The sequence below is a fragment of the Urocitellus parryii genome, chromosome 12 (genome assembly GCF_045843805.1).
Source record: "Urocitellus parryii isolate mUroPar1 chromosome 12, mUroPar1.hap1, whole genome shotgun sequence".
Classification (NCBI taxonomy): Eukaryota; Metazoa; Chordata; class Mammalia; order Rodentia; family Sciuridae; genus Urocitellus; species Urocitellus parryii.
The window spans coordinates 17,519,587-17,538,262 of NC_135542.1; the positions used below are offsets into that span (position 1 = coordinate 17,519,587).

General features: G+C 49.1%; 1 protein-coding gene across 1 annotated transcript; it reads right to left on the minus strand.

Moving 5' to 3' along the window:
• Positions 1–2,053: 2,053 nt before the first annotated feature.
• On the minus strand, positions 2,054–9,904 carry LOC144249859 (uncharacterized). The gene is made up of 9 exons (XM_077792056.1): positions 9,727–9,904; positions 8,034–8,242; positions 7,444–7,559; positions 7,047–7,277; positions 5,849–5,963; positions 5,557–5,654; positions 5,274–5,390; positions 4,185–4,299; positions 2,054–2,259 (listed from the first exon to the last, which is right to left on the minus strand). Exons 1-9 carry the CDS (start codon positions 9,786–9,788, stop codon positions 2,054–2,056), a joined length of 1,269 nt encoding a protein of 422 aa, XP_077648182.1. The 5' UTR covers positions 9,789–9,904.
• Positions 9,905–18,676: the final 8,772 nt, after the last annotated feature.

Sequence of the window (18,676 nt, forward strand, 5' to 3'; positions counted from 1 at the left end):
CAGATGCACATGAGTTCCCATCACAGGCTCGAGTGTGACAGTCCCAGGTGCATGCCTGTCATGCCAGCCACCAGGGAGGCTGAGGCAAGAGGAACGTTTGAGGTCAGCCTTGGCAACTTAGACCCCGAGGCAAAGGGGAAATACTTTTACAGGGGTCTCTGAGGGTGTAGCTCAGGTAGGTCACTTGCCTCACAGGCTCAAGGCCCTGGGTTCAATCCCCAGAACCCACGTACACACACAAAGTGAACTTGGAATATTGTTGAAAATGATGGATCAGGTACACACAAGGACTTCAATATGACCTCTCAGAGGAGCTCAATTTGAGATCAGACTGAACAAAAGACCACCTGGACCATTGACTCAGTGTCTGAAACCCTCTGTGAGCATGGGAAGCACTGCTGGCAAGACACCAGAGGGCCAAAGCACTTGTGCCCCCTGCAGGGGTGTCTCTTGTCTACCGCCAAAGACTGTTCCCCTCCTGGGGCAGCTGAGAGCAAGCTGGGCCTTGGAGCAAGGACTAGTGCTTTAGATATAGACTATGCAAGCAAGGGGCAATGTCTTTAATAAAACTAAAATTAAAAAGTCACATTGAAAAAATTTTTAAAAGAAGAAAATAAGGTCAAGTAGAGGAAGCCCATTTTCACAGGAAAAAATCCCCCAGTGAAAAGCATCAGAATAGATACCAAGAAAAATACCAACAAAAACAGTGTGCTCCCACTATGTATCTACTCAACATGCAAAAGTTAGAAAGCTAGATAATACAATCCTGGCCACAGGTAGAGCTATGCAGAGGAGCCACCTGGCAGTGCTTAGTCAAAGAAGTAAACATGCACACTTTGACCTAGAAATTCCACCTGTGTGTAAACCAGGCGGTGCTTAAGCAGTTTCACAAGGGGACATGCACAGGGAAATTTATCCTCAGGTTCTTATAGAGTTGTCTGTGCTTACAGGGAGTTGATGGTTGTCAAGATGCCCACAGCTGCGAAAGTCAAAAGCTAAAAAAATAATAGATGCCAACCTGGATATATTAATAATCCCGTATCTATGATCACCTTCATAAGGTAGCTTCCCAACTTCTGTGTGGAAGTGTGTTTCTCCTTGGCCCTTACACTGTTGTGGAGACCACTAGGAGTTCAGCTTTGTGCAGGATCATCTGACCTGGACTTTTTGCAAGACCTGTACAGCCCTCACACATGCTCAGATGCTACAGGACTTTTCAGACCAGTCCAGACAACAGTAGGCATCCATTCATTGTCTGCACTCTACAGATTCCTAGATGCACGACATTCATTACCATCAAATGCAGAATTTTCATCAAAAACTAATATATATATATATATCATTCCAATCTGAATCAAGAAAATCGGAAATATCCCCAAATCCAAAGAGTGGATCCCCATTGTGATGCTACAAGTTGAAAATTCCACAGCTGACCTCATGGGATGGTTCACAGTCAAAAGACAGCTGCATGAAAAATATTACATGACCTTCCTGCTATGTGAAAAGTGGCATGTGAAGTACACATGCATGTCTTCCTCAGACATGGGTTCATTTGCAAGACACCTTGTGCAATTGAAAATACTCCAAAAGGGGAGAAATCAGAACCATGTCTCCAAAGTATTTCAGCAGAGACCAACTCCATCTGTCTATCTATCTCTCAGTGAGTGTGTGTGCTCTTGTGTGTGTTTGTGTGTCTTTGTTTGTGTTTGGACCATCATAGCTGATACTTCATTGCCCCCATTGGAAAACTGACTCAGATAATGCCATCTGCCAAACTCCTAAAAACCAAAGTTCTTGCTGATAGAATGAAACATTCCTTCCTGTTGGTTTGGATGTGTCCTTTAGGAATCACTGCTACATTTAGTATACTCAAATCATCACAGTAGATCAGGTAACAAAAACATATATATTTTAAAATAATAATATATTAATGGAAACAACAAATACAGGATAGAGTAACAACTGTGTTACTAAACAAGGTCAAGGACAATGGCAAACTATAGATTCAAACTTTGAAGAAAATAGTAATCAATGTAAATATTCCTGGGCTGCCTCAGCCCCGCCCAGGCACACAGCAGCAGAATGGTTTTGCAAGCATCCTCAGGAGGGCTGGAGCCTTCTTTCCAGGACGAGAGGGAGGTTGAGGCTGGATCCACCCATCATTCTTTTGGGAGAGGCTCCTTTTCCTCAGCACAAAGTTGGATTTTTTGTGAGGATTCTTGGCATAAAATACGTTGGCCTCTGCTGGAATCCTCAGCTCTGGGGAGAGAGGGGTGTACAAAAAGAAGGTGGCACTCAGGAGGTGCTCCCTAGGACACGCCAACATCTGAGAGCCTGTGCCAGAAAAGGCCAGAGCCACACACCTGAGAGCTCTCCAATTCAGCACCAATACCAACAAAGAGAGCCTCCACAGTCCTCCCTGAGGAAGAACTAGGCAGAGCACTTCAACAGACCTAATGTCTGTTCCTACCAAAGGCTTTGGACTCCAGAACATCTCAGGTCCTCTTGCATCTGCCAAAGCACACCACTAGGGTTTGCATCTGAAATCTCCCACAAAAGGCTCCTGTGCCGAAGATTCAGTCCCCACATGAGCCATCTTCATAGGTGGGTTTGGAGGGAAGCATTGGATGGTGAGTGCTCTGATGTCAACATGAAATTCTCATTCAAGATGAATACACTACTGGGGGGTGGGAGGGACTGGAAGAAAGGTTGAGCATGGTTGGAGGAAGACCTAAACAGGGTTGTGCCCTGGGCAACAGTACCTTGTTCCTGTTGGCTCCACTGAATCCTCATTCTCCAAGTAGAGGTCCTCCCTCTCCATCTTTCTCTCTCTCCCTCTCTGCCAGCCTCGTTCTCTCTCTCCCAGTCTATGCCTTTGTGGCAAGGGCTGAGGAGCTCTCCACTGCCACACACTAGAGCTTTATGGACAGCCTCAGTGCACAACCAAAGAGAAAGCTATGAAACCCAGAGAAAAGGCCTAGGATTCCTCCTCTGAGTTATTTTCCTCAAGTATGGCCACAGTGAGGACAGGCTGACCAGCACGGATACCACGTTAGAGCCATGCTTCTGCGTTGGTGGAGCCCGCCTCCATGTGAACCAGGCTTCTGAGAATGGAGGCCACATTCCAAATACTGCCCTACTGAGAACAATGGTTCCAAAGACCAGCAAAGGGACTGCTTCCCTCCAACATGGTGTATGGCCCAGTGGTGCCATGACCCCGAGTGGGGGAATACAACAGCCGCTTCTCCTTCCTCTGAACATGTGTTTCCTGTCGCCCTCCTCTAACCTAGAGCCTGTTCTCCATCCCTTCTGGGTTGGATGTGGAGATCTCTGCTATGAATTTCTTAGGCTACCAAGGCCCCAGGCAGACTTCCTCTTCCATAGACTCTACTAACCTAACAGTAGGTTAAGATAGGAGACAAGTGATCCTAGAACTCATAGGGATGGTGGTCTTCAGGGTACATAGGCTGGGATAATGGCTGCTGTGGTGTTTGGCTCACAAAAACCAACCAACCAACCAACCAACCAACAGAAAAGCGCTGGCATTATTATCAGATGAGCTCTGTGGCTAAGTGCTCAGGAAGCCCTCATCTGACTTTAGTTAGGGATCACAACCTGGCTATTGTGATCACTCCTTGCCTAGTGGACTCAGGTGCGTAAGACCATGGAATTTATGCAAAAACAGATGATTCAGGCTGTCTCCCAGGCTGTGTTTTCTTCCCAATTTCATCCTGTTACTGCTTGCTAGAATCCTGGCAATGCTCTGCCCAGGCAGTGGTTTTCTGGTCACACAGAAGGCTTTCAATAGTACTGCTTCAGTCCACAAAATGCCAGTTCCCTCTTTAGCCCATGCATTCCCATGTTCCTTTGAAACCACTCCTATCCCAGACCATGAAAACATACTGCTCCTGGAGAGAGGCTTTCCTCCTCACTCCTCAAAGATGTCAGCTTTGGATGCCTGTTCATGTCCAGGGGAGGGCACCTGGTGGGGAGCCGCAATATCCACTGGGGTATACTATTGGACCTCAAGACCTTCCACCAGCAGAAGTGCAGTTGGCTTTGTGCACGAACCCAACACACCTGTTGGAGTGTTCTTGGGGGTCAGAGACTACTCTTTGTTGCTAAGAGTTGACCTGAGTCCACATCCTGACCCTTGCTCTCTGCTATCTGATTGTCTCACTTACTCTGACGGCGAGAGATGATTTGGCCCAGCTCATAATCCTCTGGATTCTCCTCAGTAAGGAAGTGTAGGTCGAGGGCGCTGCGGATGACAACAGGAGCCCTATCCTGGCAGGTCACCTGGAGCAGCATGGGAGACAGGCCTTCAGGAAATGGGCCTTGAAGTGACTACTCAAGGACAGTGGGCAGGGGCATTCTGGAGGCACCTCCGCTCTAAATACAAGTGCAACATCCATGACCCTACTACCTGAGGCTGACCTCCTGTTCATCGTGTGGGCTCTTCCCACAGGCTACTAGCCCAATCCTTGTACATAGGACTTCCTGGGCCTGCCATTGCTCTTTGTGGAGCTGCACTCCTCTCGGAGTGAAAGGACCCCACTACCTGCATACAGATGCAATCTCATCCCACAAGTTGGGAGGAATGGGACAATAGCCTCCAAGATCCCAGGTATGCCCGAGGATGCAGGCGGCATTGGGAATGGCCTAGGCACAAAACCTAGAGGCTTTGGTCTGGATTGCCAGGGCCAAAAACAGACCCAGGAACATGACCACACACAGGAGTGCTGAAAGATAGCCACGAGAGCTCCTGGCCTCCAGAGGCTCAGTGCTGGCTGGGATGTAGGAGGGCACCTCATCCGGCAAGGGTGGTCATTGGGTTACCTGGACATTTAGTGTGCTTGCTCCACATCCATATCGACTCTGCAGAGAGACTCTCTCAGCTCCTTGTTCAAGGAACACGGAGAACCTCACACTGCTGTCCTCCTCCATAGACGTCAGCATCCCATACAAGGGAACCTGCAACCTAGTTCCTGTCCTATTCTCATCTGTCACCCATACCTGTCCCTGCCCTTCTGGACTGCATGCTGCCACCTGACACACAGACTCCCTCAGACATGGCAGTGGACAAGCTGCTGCACTCGCTCATCTCAGCTCCAGCCCTTCACACTGACCTCTCCCTTCTTGATTCCCATCTATCCTCCTGATCATCCAGAAGCTCCAAATTCAAGAGGGCATGAGTAGTCCATGGTATTGGACCAGTGTCTGCTCCCCACCCAGGTGTAAGCACCACGGGACACCCCTGCTCCCAGGCTTACCAGAACACTCTTGGCCATCTCTGGACTTTGTGTTTCTAAGTGGACACGAATTAAGCAGGTGTCTCCCACCTGCTTGTGGGAAAGCGGCCTGGAGGACTTGCAGGTTGATTCTGAGAACTGTGGGGGATGGAACATCAGCAAACCCAGAAACACAAAGCCACCCCAGACTGTCAGTTGGCTCTATGGGCTTCCAGCAAATATGTCCAGGTGCTGAGGCTTCTTATTTCCTCAGGTCGGAGTGGAATGGCAGCACATGCACAGCTTGAATAAGGTAGGTGTTTACCTCCTTTCCCTTGACCTGGGGGCGTTTCCTCACGATGAAATATTGTGCTCCCAGATTCATGGACAGACACACGAGTGAGTGGTCAGAGACCTTGATTTCTGCAGAGCGAAGTGGAGAGAATTGTCAGGTGGCACTCAAGGATTATACCACAAAACACCCACAACCCCTGAGAGTCTCCGCCAGGCCCATCACACTTTGGTATTTTGGGGCCAAGGCCCACTTTCTCTTGGCTGTCAGTTATCCTGAGCCCACTGTGGATCATGTCTCCCCACTGTCTGATTGTCCTACTTACTCTCATCCTCAGACATCATATACAGCAGCTCAAAGTTGTCCACATCCTCATGCTGCAACAAATTTTGGTCCAAGGCCCTGCGGATGAGGCTTGTCACCGTCTCCTGAAAGGTCACCTGGATCAGGGTGGGACAAATGTCATCAGAGAATGGCTTTTAGAAGAGCTACCCAGAAGACTGTGGTCAAACATTCAGGAGAAATCTCAGCTACATATACAAGGGCACAATCTTGTTATCCTGCTACCTGAGTGTGTCCTCCATATACCACCTGGGTTCTTGCAATGTGCTACTAGAACAATCCTGGTACAAATATCTGCCTGTACCTGCCATCTCCCCTCCCCCTGGGGAGCCACATTCCACTCATGTCAAAGGACCAAACTGCCTATGCACAGACACACTCTCATCTCACTGAGATGAGAGCAATGGGCCAGGGATCTGCGCACCAAGTGTGATCTGGGATGCAGGCTGCCTTTGTGGGTGGAAGAGGCAGATGCACTGAAAATTTGGGTCCTGACTGCCACGACACAAAACAGACTCAGATACAAGAGTGTGCACTTGAGTGCTTCATGATAGCTTTGAGAGGCCCTGGCCTCTGGAAGCTCGGTGCGGGTCTGGTTGTAACGATGTACTTGACTCAGCACTGGCAGTCACTGAACATGTCTCCTCTGCAGCTGGACACCTGCAGCATTAGCGTGTCTACTGCACATCCATAGAAATTCTGCCAAGAACCCCTTTAGCTCCGTATTTACATACATGCAAAGCCTAACATTCCGAAGCTTTGGCATGACCCCCCAGGTGATCCCGACCCCAAATTCCTACACCTAGTCATGCTAAGGAGGTTCTCTTCCCTGCCACCAGGAACACATCCCCTCCTACACATGTGACAAGTCACTGCCACCTCCTCTGCTCCAACTTCACTCATTGAGAATACCAAGTTCTAGGCACTGCAGCCTGCACCCTGGACATATCTCTGCCTTCATCTGTCCACAGCACTTCCGTCTGCACTTCTGGCCTGCAAAACCCACAATACACAGGCCCACTCACCACGGAAGCTGGGCATGCTGATGCTCTCCCTCCTCAGGTCAAGCCCTTAAGACGGACCTCTCTCTTCTCTATTTCCCACCATAGCCCTGGGGTTGGCTGTGTCTCCTGCCTTCCACTGTGTGGACACCCAGGAGGCAGCCCTGCTGTCGGGCTTACCGGGATGCGCTTTGTCTCCCTCAGGCTCTGTCCCTCTAGGAGGACGTGAACAACGCGGCTGTCTTCCACCTGCTCGCTGGAGTGAAGCAGTGAGGAGCTGCTACTGGTGACTTTTCTCATGCAGCACTCATTGCTTTGGGTGGCCTGGGGCAATGATCCTGCAGCCACTGCAGAGCTGCTGCTCACAGCTGCTGGGGTCCTGGATGCCACTGCCACAGAAGGTTCCAAGAACTGTGGGGGATGACAACATCAGCAAAGCCCAGCAACTGCACCCCACCCAGCCTGGCAGTTGGCTCTGTGGGCATTCTACAACATCCATCCAGAACCTGAGGTTCTTGTCCCCTTGGAGGATGTGGAGTGGCACCAGGAGTAAAGACTGAAGAAGGTGGCTGTTTACCTCCTTTGGTTTGACCTTCAACGACTTGCTGGCATCTGTTTCTCGAAGAAGAAAGTCGTAATGCACTCCTCCAATCAGGCCGTGAGAGACTTTCGCATCAGCAGGGACCCTCAGCTCTGGAAAGGCAGGGGCAGAGGCGTGGTAGGTGACACTCAAGGAATACACTACCCAACATCCCCCACAACTGAGAGCCTCTGCCAGCTCAGGTCTCACACACAGACCTGAGAGCCCCCGAATCCAGCTTCTGTTCCACCAAAGACTCCCCACTGATTAATCCCTGAGGACCCTCTATGCACAGGAGGTCCACTACAGGAACACCTTTCAAGGAAATAGCCCCTTGTACCCCAGTACCTCTTAGTTCACGTTGGACCCATCAAAGAGAAACAGCTAGACTTTGTATCTGGATTGGTCCCCAAAGACTCATGTGTTGAAGGTTTTCTCCCCACTGCAGCAATGATCACAGGTGGGTTTGGGGAAAAGCACTTGATGGTGGGTGCCTCCACCTTGACAGTGGACTCATCTACTCATACAGGGCTACACTAATTGGAGGGGTATGGTTTGGAGGTGTGTTGAGGTACTTAGGTACTCACCCCGGTCCGCCTGGCTCTCAGGCTCTGCCTGGCTTGATCTGCCATCTTCAACCTGGGCCAGCAGGTGGTGTGCTTGGTGCTCCAGGTTAAAGCCACTCAGGAGGAGCCACATGTACGGCAGCAGCTGCTGCAGACTCAGAGAGCCTGGAGGCTGATGGGAAGCCTCGGAGTAGAAGTTCACCCAGGTCCCCAGGAAGGAAGATGAGGCACTGTGGGGAGGCAGGTGTGGAGTCAGCAAAACCCTGGCCTTGCCTTCGCCACGGCCTCCAGAGCAAACCTCTGACCCTACCCTCCTGAACCGTCCCTGGTTCTGAACACACCAGTCCACCTCAGGCAAGACACAGTGGCTGTACAGGCAGGGTCAGGACAGGTCGCTACAGGCAAAGAACCTTCAACGAAGGAGCGCTAGATCCATGGTTTGACCAGCTCTCCCCTCCTCTGGGCAGGCCTGACACTCTTCTTCCCCTTGGCTACATGCTCTCCAACCTGGAATGCACCTTCTGGGAGTGTCTGTCCTCCTGCCCACTCTTCTCGGGGCTCAAGAGACACCTCCTCCCCTGGCGTGGGCTGCAATGCTACCTCATTCTCTGTGAGCTCTCACTGAGTTCCCCTGAGTAGCGGTGGACCTCTCTTTTCCCATGAGTGCAGACCACATCTCTGTGGCCCTGGGGGAGGACAGGGAGGTGTGGTGTGGGGGGATCCATTATCCCAGGGCCTTCCCCAGAGGACCCTGACTCCACCTACAACTCCCCGCCTTACCCCTCCTACTGTTGAAGCCCCACACCTTACACTGCAGGCAGAAAACTGAATTGGGCAGAGCAGTCTTTCCTCAGCCTTCCCAAGTCAGATCACCTTGCAGGTCCCTATTCTGGAAACAGGAGCCCACCCTCTTGACCCCAAGCCCATTCCATGTTGAAGTTGGTCCAAGGGTCCACCATAGTCACTGAAGAGGACAACGTGCAGTTATGCCTCATGGAGTCAGGGATGCAGTCACATGGAGGATATGTACTCATGGCACCTGCGGTTTAGGCTGACCCCATGAAAAGGGACACAATGGCAATCATTTGCACCCCATTTTTCACTGAATTATGAAACGGGACTGGAAACGTGTCTTCACACAGTGGGTGCTTTCTCCATGTTCACCAGTGAATGAGCCCAAACTGCTGATTCCCACATATCTCTGGGTGTGGGAGCTGCCATGTCCAAAGCCCCTGTCCAGCTATGTCCCAGCTAGGACGCTCTGTCCCACTATGGAAACTAACATGTCTTTATTAACCCAAAAGTGCTTTTCCCAAGGCCCGAGTTTTGAGACGCCTCTGGCACAGATCTACGTTCTTCACAAAGCCAACATCACACCAGAAAGACCACCTGGCCTCACTGAGTCCACCTGGGAATGAGCTCAGTGCACACCATTGAGCTGTGGTGCCCAGTGTGTGGGGACTGCTCCATGGACCTCTGTGGATCAGCTGGAGTCAGGATGGTTTCTCTGCCTGAGAGGGGAAGTTCACTGCCCTTGCAAGGCTGTGGCAGGCACCTCCAGGACTCGTACCATTCGGGGCTGACATTCCACTATGAGTGTGGTCCTCTATCTCATTAGGTATCACAAACCTTTGGGTCCCTGAGAGGCACATGGCAGCCCCAAGACAGAGGCATGAGGGGGCTACACACTTGGGCTTGGTGGTCTGGTGCTTACCTTGGGAACAAGAGATCCAGCACCTGCTGGGTGGGGATGAAATCCCAGGAGATTAACCCCATGTTGCTGCTGAACTGTAGGTTCCTCCCACAAATGACAGGCTGGAGCTCATTCCTAAGCTGGTCCTGCCTGTAAGGTTCAAGGCTCTGAACCCTGAAGGGCTCCTCCGTGTTCTGATCATTTTCACCCTGGGTTGGGACCAAGAATGGTGGGTTCAAAATGGAAATGGTGACAAACAGAAAAATGACTTGTGCCAATACACTAGAGTCAAAGCACAATGGGATAGTTCCCATCAGTACAAACACACACACACACACACACACACACACACACACACACACACACAGTCAGAATAGGAGTCCTGGGCCATTCATCAGGGATCAGACTAGAGGGCCTGCTGGGCTCACCTGCCCTGTGCTACTCACTGTTACTCTTGAGCTCCTCTGCGACAATCGCCAGAGGCTCTGGCGTCTAAGATGAAGCCTCACCCAGTGTATCCACAAAAGGGCTAGTTGGCCCCCCTGAGATTCCTGGGAGCCTGAGGCTCGGCATTGTCTGCAACCACAGGAGAACATCCTTCTCCCTCCAGTGGCTCCAACCAAGTGAGCTCGGATGGCTTGGTCAGTGAAGTGGGTGCCTGGATACCAGGGTTCCATGTTCTGTTGGATCCATTGTCAAGGCAATGATGTCATTTCCTGTGCCCATACCTGAGCCTCTTTTCACATAAGACCACTTTCAAAAGCCCTATGGGCTGCTGATTTCTCCTCCATGCCTACCCATCTCAGGTGCGCAGGTGTTCACCAACAACTACCCAAACATCCCCACCAGCATCTGCCCTGCTTGGTGCCACTAGAGTTCCAGCTTGGAGCCTTCCCAAATGCATTCACAACCAGTCCTTCCCTCTCAGCAGCTTTTGGACCCTGGTCCCATCATTGTGCAACTCATGGTGTGCCCAGTCTTTTCTGGAAAGTAGGGTAGCATCTAATCTCTAGGGTTTATTGTGTCTATTGGCCCCTAACACCCTCTATTCTCTCTGAAACCAGAGATGGGACTCACAGGTGGCTAAAGCACAAATGTACAGATGGGACAATCACAAGAAGGGGAGAGACAAAGAATGCACCCTAACTCAATCAGGCCTGTGTCCCACACAGGGACATGGCCAATGTCCGTCCCATCGTGGCTGCAGTTCCCTCTCTACACCATGGCAAGTTGGAGGGGACTGAGATGCAGAGGCTGCTCCCCTCTGCCATACAACTTCCCAAGGCTTCTCCTAAGATTTCAAAAGGGCCAAGTGTGTCTAGTGTTGGGGTCTCACAGAGACTCCGAGGTACCACAGCATCCTGCTGCCCAGAACCGGTTCACCCCTCACCTCAAGGGGGCTCAGCCTCTGGATTCATGGGAATTGAAGTGGGTACAGGTGATGGGATATCACCTCCAAGACTGAGTTATGCCAAGTCCATGACCCCTGTCTGCATCCCTGTCTCCAGCACCACTCCCCCCTCTCTCTTTCCTCCTCAGAGCAAACAAATCCATTTAGCAAGTGTGTCCTGTGATAAAGACATGACGGTCACCCATCCTCTCATTACAAAAACACTGAGGCTCAGCCAACATGGATCCTACCAGGAACACAGGCATAAACTCAGAGTCCGATCCTCCCAGCCGAGCCTCGGTGGAGCCTGGACTCCCAGCCTCCTGAGTCAAGGAAACAGAGGTGCCTAGCCGAGCCACCTTGGATGCAGCCGCACACAAACTGAACTCATCAATGCCCCTTGCTCTCAGTTGTGAGTAAGAGGGGAGGGTGTTTCACAACCCTGGACATCCAGTGCAGTCTCCAGGCTTTGGGGTGTGCCCTGGCCTCTCTCTATCTGCCCAGGCCCTCCAACCCACACTGGCCTCTTACCCAACCTCCTCCTAGGGCCAAACTCAATCCTGCCTCTCAATTTCTGCTGCCTTCCCCAACACACTGCTCCCCAAAATGAGCAGGGCTGGCTCTCGGTTATCATGCTGGTGCCAGCAGCAATGCCACCCCACTGACAGAATTCTGAGTCCCAACCTAGGCACTCCAGCTGTCTTTGCCACACCTGGCCTGTTTGGGCTCTGGCTCTTGCTCTTTTCTTTCATGTGCATGTGTTTTGAGGTTTTGAGTTTCTCCCACTGCAGAACTGCAGCTGTGGCAGGGTAGAGCTCATGAGGGTGACACTCTGAGCCACATCCAATCCCATCAGGACTGTTAACTGGGGTGACTGCTGGAACACAGTGATGAGTGAACACATGGGAGGTGGTTGGACCCACCTTGCCTCTGAGTGGCTTCCTTTCAGGACAGGAATGTAGGGATGGGAGCCCCTGGCGCGGGATGCTTTGCACAAGGCGTGACCATGGGCTCTCTTTCCTGGCAAAAATGGCTCCACTCAGCATGGAGAGCACTGTCATTCCTGGTGGCTAACAACAGCCCTGGACCCCAGAAAGGAACCCACACTCAAGATTAACGTCTGAGTGTGCGTGTCCTTGAGGAAATGAGGTCTCCTGATCCCAGGTGCAAAGGGGTAAGTCCTCTAACTCCAGGGGCCATGAAGGGACATCTGAGTTTCCCTCGTCCTTCTTTCCCTCTCTGAACCCAGGGTGTCCTCACACTAACCACAGTTAGGACCCTGGCCTCATTCCCCAGTGAGGATCATTAGGCTCCATAAAGGACAGTCTCTAAGATGCTCAGTGGACCAACACCCTCTGCACAACCCATAACCCTATTCACCCAAGAGGCAAGAGGATTTCTATTCAGGAAAACCAGGAAAGGGAGAGCCTTTCTCAAGGACACAAGGACATTAGTGAGTGAGGGAGTGATTAATGGATGGAGAACTATTTCCAACACCAACTTCCAGGAGCATATATGGCCCTTTGGAGAATTCTGCAGTGTGTTGGTGATTAAGGAGAACGTGTGAATCCAGGGGTCACTAGGTCCTCTCAGCCATAAGGAGGGAAACTGCCATAAAGGAACTAGGACAAGGGTGCGAGGAATGCTCACTGGGGGGAGATCGGAAGGAAGGAAAGTGTACTCATTAGAAAAGTGTCGCCTGAAAATTCTTAAGCCAGCCAAAAGTCGTGCGAACTTGTGTGGGAAAAGAGTCTTTGCACAGTGATGAAGCTAAGAGCTCACATGATGGAACACAGCATCAACTGGGACCAAATCCAATATCTGATATTCTTGTAGGAAGAGGAGAGTCTGGACCCAGAGACCAGGGAGACTTGGGGATACCAGCTATGTGAGGTTGGAGCCAGGGCAGGATGCCCATATGGGAACCACAGATCGTGGGCAGCAATAGGAGAGTGGGCAAGGGCTGGGAGAGTTGGGGGGGACAGTCCCCTAGGAACCTGTGAGGTGTTTTGGCAGTGAGACCGCCCAACACCTTGTGTGTTGAGCCCCTGGAGCTTGAGGGAAGGCCCTTCCTCTGTTGTTGGCCACCCAGTTGACAGAGTTTGGTTGTAGCAGGCCTAGGACCCAGCCGAAGGTCTGAGCATGTTGGCCATGCAGGGTGGATCTGGACCGCAGACACACTCTGATGACTGTAGGGTTTCAGCCATGCATCAACACAAGCACCAAGTCAGGCCAGGTGGGGAAAGGGCTAGGAACACACTCTGGGGGCTGGTGCCTATATTACTGGGAGCACTTCTGACCCCAATTCCCTGATCTGCTGCCAACATAAGCTACAGAGGAGGGTGGAGGGACACAGAGCATGGATCTTCCCCACTCAGTGGGCCCAGGCATGTACCATGGCCAGCAGCCTCGTGCCTTGCCCGGTGAGTCCTGAAGCGGCCCCCTCTTCCCATCCTGAGAGCTCTTCCCTTCCTCATGCGCTACTACCTTCCCACTGTCTCTGGAAATATCTACTTGCTGTGGTCCTCAGGCAGTTTATGATTTAAGTTAAAAAAAAAAAAAAAAAAAAAAAAAAAAACAGGTCTTGGTGCTCAAAAATATTTGATTTGCCCATCCTCATCCCCCAACCCCAATATTTTCATTATTTCCTCAACATATGAAATTTTACTAGCAAAAAGTTAATTTTGAATTGTACAAAGTTGATTCAAATAACATTGGTATACATAATCAATCACTGTACTTTCAATGTTTGTTCTCCTTTCCTGTTAGAAACTGCTCGGAAAAAAGAGAACAGAGGGGGCTGGGGATGTGGCTCAAGTGGTAACGTGTTCGACTGGCATGCGCGAGTCAGTGGGTTCGATCCTCAGCACCATATAAAATAAAATAAAATAAAGATATGTCCACTGAAAACTGAAAAAAAAAAAAAAAACAAAGAGAACAGAGGACAGACTCATGGAAGTACTTGAACTGATAAGAAGCTCCCACTCAAGCTCAGCATTCAGTCCTGGACAGGGTAAGACCAGGCCACTTTGACATATGTTCCAAAGAGTCTACCAGACAGAATCCTCTGACTGATCCCTGACTGAGCCATAGGAACTGGCTAGAAAAGCCTTCACATCCTCAATACATTCTTCACTTCAGAATACTGGACAAGCATTGATATCCATCTCTCGTTACCTTGCTCCCCAGCCAACCATTCTTCAACAAATTCAAAGGAGCAACTCATGCAAGCACACAGAAAGGGATGTTCACTACACACATCCATGTGCAAAAAAGACAACTGGTATTTCTTGTTTGGGCTATTTCAAATGAAATCACTTCTGCATGACCTCCACAAACCAAAGGAAAATATTTTTGAAATTCCCACGTAGAAGACAAGATACACTTGCCAAGGAGGCAGTGCCAAGAATTTTGACACTCCAAATGTAGAGTGTGTGTTTAGGAGGCAGTCACAGTTTCCATGAGAGAGTCCCATGAAATCAATTAGGAAGATCCATGCTCTAGCCCTACCATGCAAGTGATGTGACTTGAAAGAGTCACTTAGTCTTAGTAACCATCATCACTAACAACTAAGTCAATGAATAAAGGTCCTCAGGTGTCAAGCTACAAAATGTGGGATGAGCATGGATGAGGATGGGTGGGAGAAGTCTCCAACTCTAACACAATTAGGGAAGGCTGTGCCTGTCCTCAAGTGGCTGGGGGGGCTTGGGATCCTGCCACAGAGGGGGATTCCAAACCTCACATCCCCTGACCCAGGCCAGAAGACCAGGTAGAGTCCAAGAATCCTGGGGTGGCCCAATGGCAATAAAGGTCAAAAGGAACTAGGGATCTGCCTGGTCCCTCAATCCCCTACTCTGAGCAGGGCTGCATGACGAGGCCAGAGGCCATCCACAGCAATCTGCCTTTACAGGAAAACAGGGACTGCAGGCTGCCTCTGGCTCACTGAATCAGGGTGGTGTTTTCATAAAGCAAGACCACTTCCTCACATTTGACCAGCAGCTCATGTGTTGACAGCACAATGACTGACTTGACTCAGGCCCTGATGAATGAAATAGAAAATTCATAGCAAACCCATCTTTAGCTCTTCCACATCATCAGGGGCTCTGATTCAATTCCGTCCAGAAAGGTGTCTGAAATGATTTCTAAACATGCTGGGGACTCACCTCTGTGTGGAAACTTTTCAGGACAAATGGGGATCAAATCTCCATGAAGCAACTCTTCTCTCTTCTAGCCCATGGGCAATGCAAGGAACCTGCATGATACCAGAGCTCACTTCTCTCTTCTCATGTCTTCTGGAAAGGATTCGTTAATGCTTCCTGCAAGGTGAAGCAGAAGCCTGCATTCCCAGCTGCACAGAAGTGTTTGAGGGCAGTGTCTCCCTTAAAACCCAAAAATAAAAAAACAGGTCATTCAACAGGCACATGGATTAGAGTACATGTTCAATGATCCCTCCTCCCTGGAGCCTTCCACATGCCCATCTTCCACATTCACAGAGCAATGCTTGGCCATTCTCAAGACCAGGAGACCATGATGCTCATCACCAGGAAGTCAATAAGGAACATGAAGAGAGCAGCATGGATTGCAGAAGGTGGCACATCAAGGATCTTCAGCTCTGCTGCTAGAACACAAGAGCTTAACTTCAGTATTGACTTTTTGCCAACTACCAAGTACGATAGCAGTGTCAAGCCAATATGCAGATATGCAAGTAGTAGGTGACACCCCGCATCCATTCACAAAAGTGGGCAACATCTGCATCAGAACAAGGAAGTATCTTACCCTTACTCATAAAAATCATCAGAAACAAAATAAAATGGATGCAAGACTTCTCATTTCACTATTAGGTAGCTGTTGGAATTCCCTATTAAATAATACCTCCTCCAAAATAAAAGTATCTCAGACATGTGTCAACTATTCAATGGATGACATTTTAAAAACTATGGACTTTACTTAATATTTATGTATGCTATATCCCTGCCTAAGGCTCTATGAGAAAGGAGCACATAGAATTGGATCTTTGAAAATCTCACATTTGCTGATAAATATTACTGCTGATCTCAGGCATGGCGAAGTGAAAAGTGGGACTTTGGATATTCCAAGAATGCTATGTTGTGGGATTGGTGTCCCTGATTCATACATAGCATATGGTTTCTATGAAATCCAGTGAGGGAGCAGGAGTAACGAAGCTGATTGCACAGATGACCTCAGGGAATACTGACAGATAGGCCAAATGAAAAATATGTTCCAGCTAACCATTGGTATTTGGGCTTCTGATCCCAGTCCTGTTTTTAAAAAAGGTGCAGACAGGCAGTGTTCATTAAAAACTGTCTACCTTGTAAAAGTGGGTAATTTAAATGGCATCTAGTTACACATCTGATAGAATGGTCTGGCAACATATGAATTTCATTCTAACAACAACAACAACAACAAAACATAGAAAATGAGACATAAAGATAAAACCTTGTCTTCACCAGGATGCCTAAAAATAGGTTTTATTTGGCTCATGCAAATAAATATCTTTCAATAGAATTTCTGATTTCTGAATGAATCCATTCAACTTCATACTGCACAGATCACAAGGTTTTCTTTACAGAATATTCTCTTCTTCTTCTTAAAGCCTCACATAGAAAATGTCTCACAGGACATAGGAGGGGAATGACCCAAAGGATGAGAGAATGGCTGGAACCGTTCTCAAATGTGCCCATGTAGCCTAAAGTTTGAAGGCATCTAATTGTACCTCTAAAACAATTATGAACCTATGATCCATTATTAATAAATATCACCACTTTACCACTTGAACCAAATCACAGAAAATTGGAAACAGATGATCATTTGCTTTGATACCTTTACTTCTGTTTCATTACTCAGAGTCGATCAACTCTATACTTCAAGTGACACAGATTTGTTACAGAATGCCTAAGATCCTAAGGATCTATTTTAGCTCAGCCCATGGTATTGCTTCATTATTTTATTATTTTGTAAGTAATAAAATATAACTTCATGTTGGATGATCTATTCAAGCCATGAATATATCATCCAACATTGTTCTTCCCAAAATATTAGCCCAATTTCTGCGCGTGCTCACTTACTGTTTAGGAATTTTACTAATTGTCTGAAGGTTCTAGAGGACCTGTTAGACTCCTAATGGACAAACCATACAACATACTCCAGAGAACGGACGAGTGCCATAAGAAGAAAATAAGGTCAGCCTACAGCAATGGGCAGCTGCCTGCCCTCGGCTGGGAGGAGCCCTGGCCATGGCACCAGGGCTGCTGAGCAGCAGAAGCTTACACAGCCCTGCAGGGAGCCTGGAGCACAGCTCTGCCTAACCATGCTCAGCCCTGGACAGATGCACATGAGTTCCCATCACAGGCTCGAGTGTGACAGTCCCAGGTGCATGCCTGTCATGCCAGCCACCAGGGAGGCTGAGGCAAGAGGAACGTTTGAGGTCAGCCTTGGCAACTTAGACCCCGAGGCAAAGGGGAAATACTTTTACAGGGGTCTCTGAGGGTGTAGCTCAGGTAGGTCACTTGCCTCACAGGCTCAAGGCCCTGGGTTCAATCCCCAGAACCCACGTACACACACAAAGTGAACTTGGAATATTGTTGAAAATGATGGATCAGGTACACACAAGGACTTCAATATGACCTCTCAGAGGAGCTCAATTTGAGATCAGACTGAACAAAAGACCACCTGGACCATTGACTCAGTGTCTGAAACCCTCTGTGAGCATGGGAAGCACTGCTGGCAAGACACCAGAGGGCCAAAGCACTTGTGCCCCCTGCAGGGGTGTCTCTTGTCTACCGCCAAAGACTGTTCCCCTCCTGGGGCAGCTGAGAGCAAGCTGGGCCTTGGAGCAAGGACTAGTGCTTTAGATATAGACTATGCAAGCAAGGGGCAATGTCTTTAATAAAACTAAAATTAAAAAGTCACATTGAAAAAATTTTTAAAAGAAGAAAATAAGGTCAAGTAGAGGAAGCCCATTTTCACAGGAAAAAATCCCCCAGTGAAAAGCATCAGAATAGATACCAAGAAAAATACCAACAAAAACAGTGTGCTCCCACTATGTATCTACTCAACATGCAAAAGTTAGAAAGCTAGATAATACAATCCTGGCCACAGGTAGAGCTATGCAGAGGAGCCACCTGGCAGTGCTTAGTCAAAGAAGTAAACATGCACACTTTGACCTAGAAATTCCACCTGTGTGTAAACCAGGCGGTGCTTAAGCAGTTTCACAAGGGGACATGCACAGGGAAATTTATCCTCAGGTTCTTATAGAGTTGTCTGTGCTTACAGGGAGTTGATGGTTGTCAAGATGCCCACAGCTGCGAAAGTCAAAAGCTAAAAAAATAATAGATGCCAACCTGGATATATTAATAATCCCGTATCTATGATCACCTTCATAAGGTAGCTTCCCAACTTCTGTGTGGAAGTGTGTTTCTCCTTGGCCCTTACACTGTTGTGGAGACCACTAGGAGTTCAGCTTTGTGCAGGATCATCTGACCTGGACTTTTTGCAAGACCTGTACAGCCCTCACACATGCTCAGATGCTACAGGACTTTTCAGACCAGTCCAGACAACAGT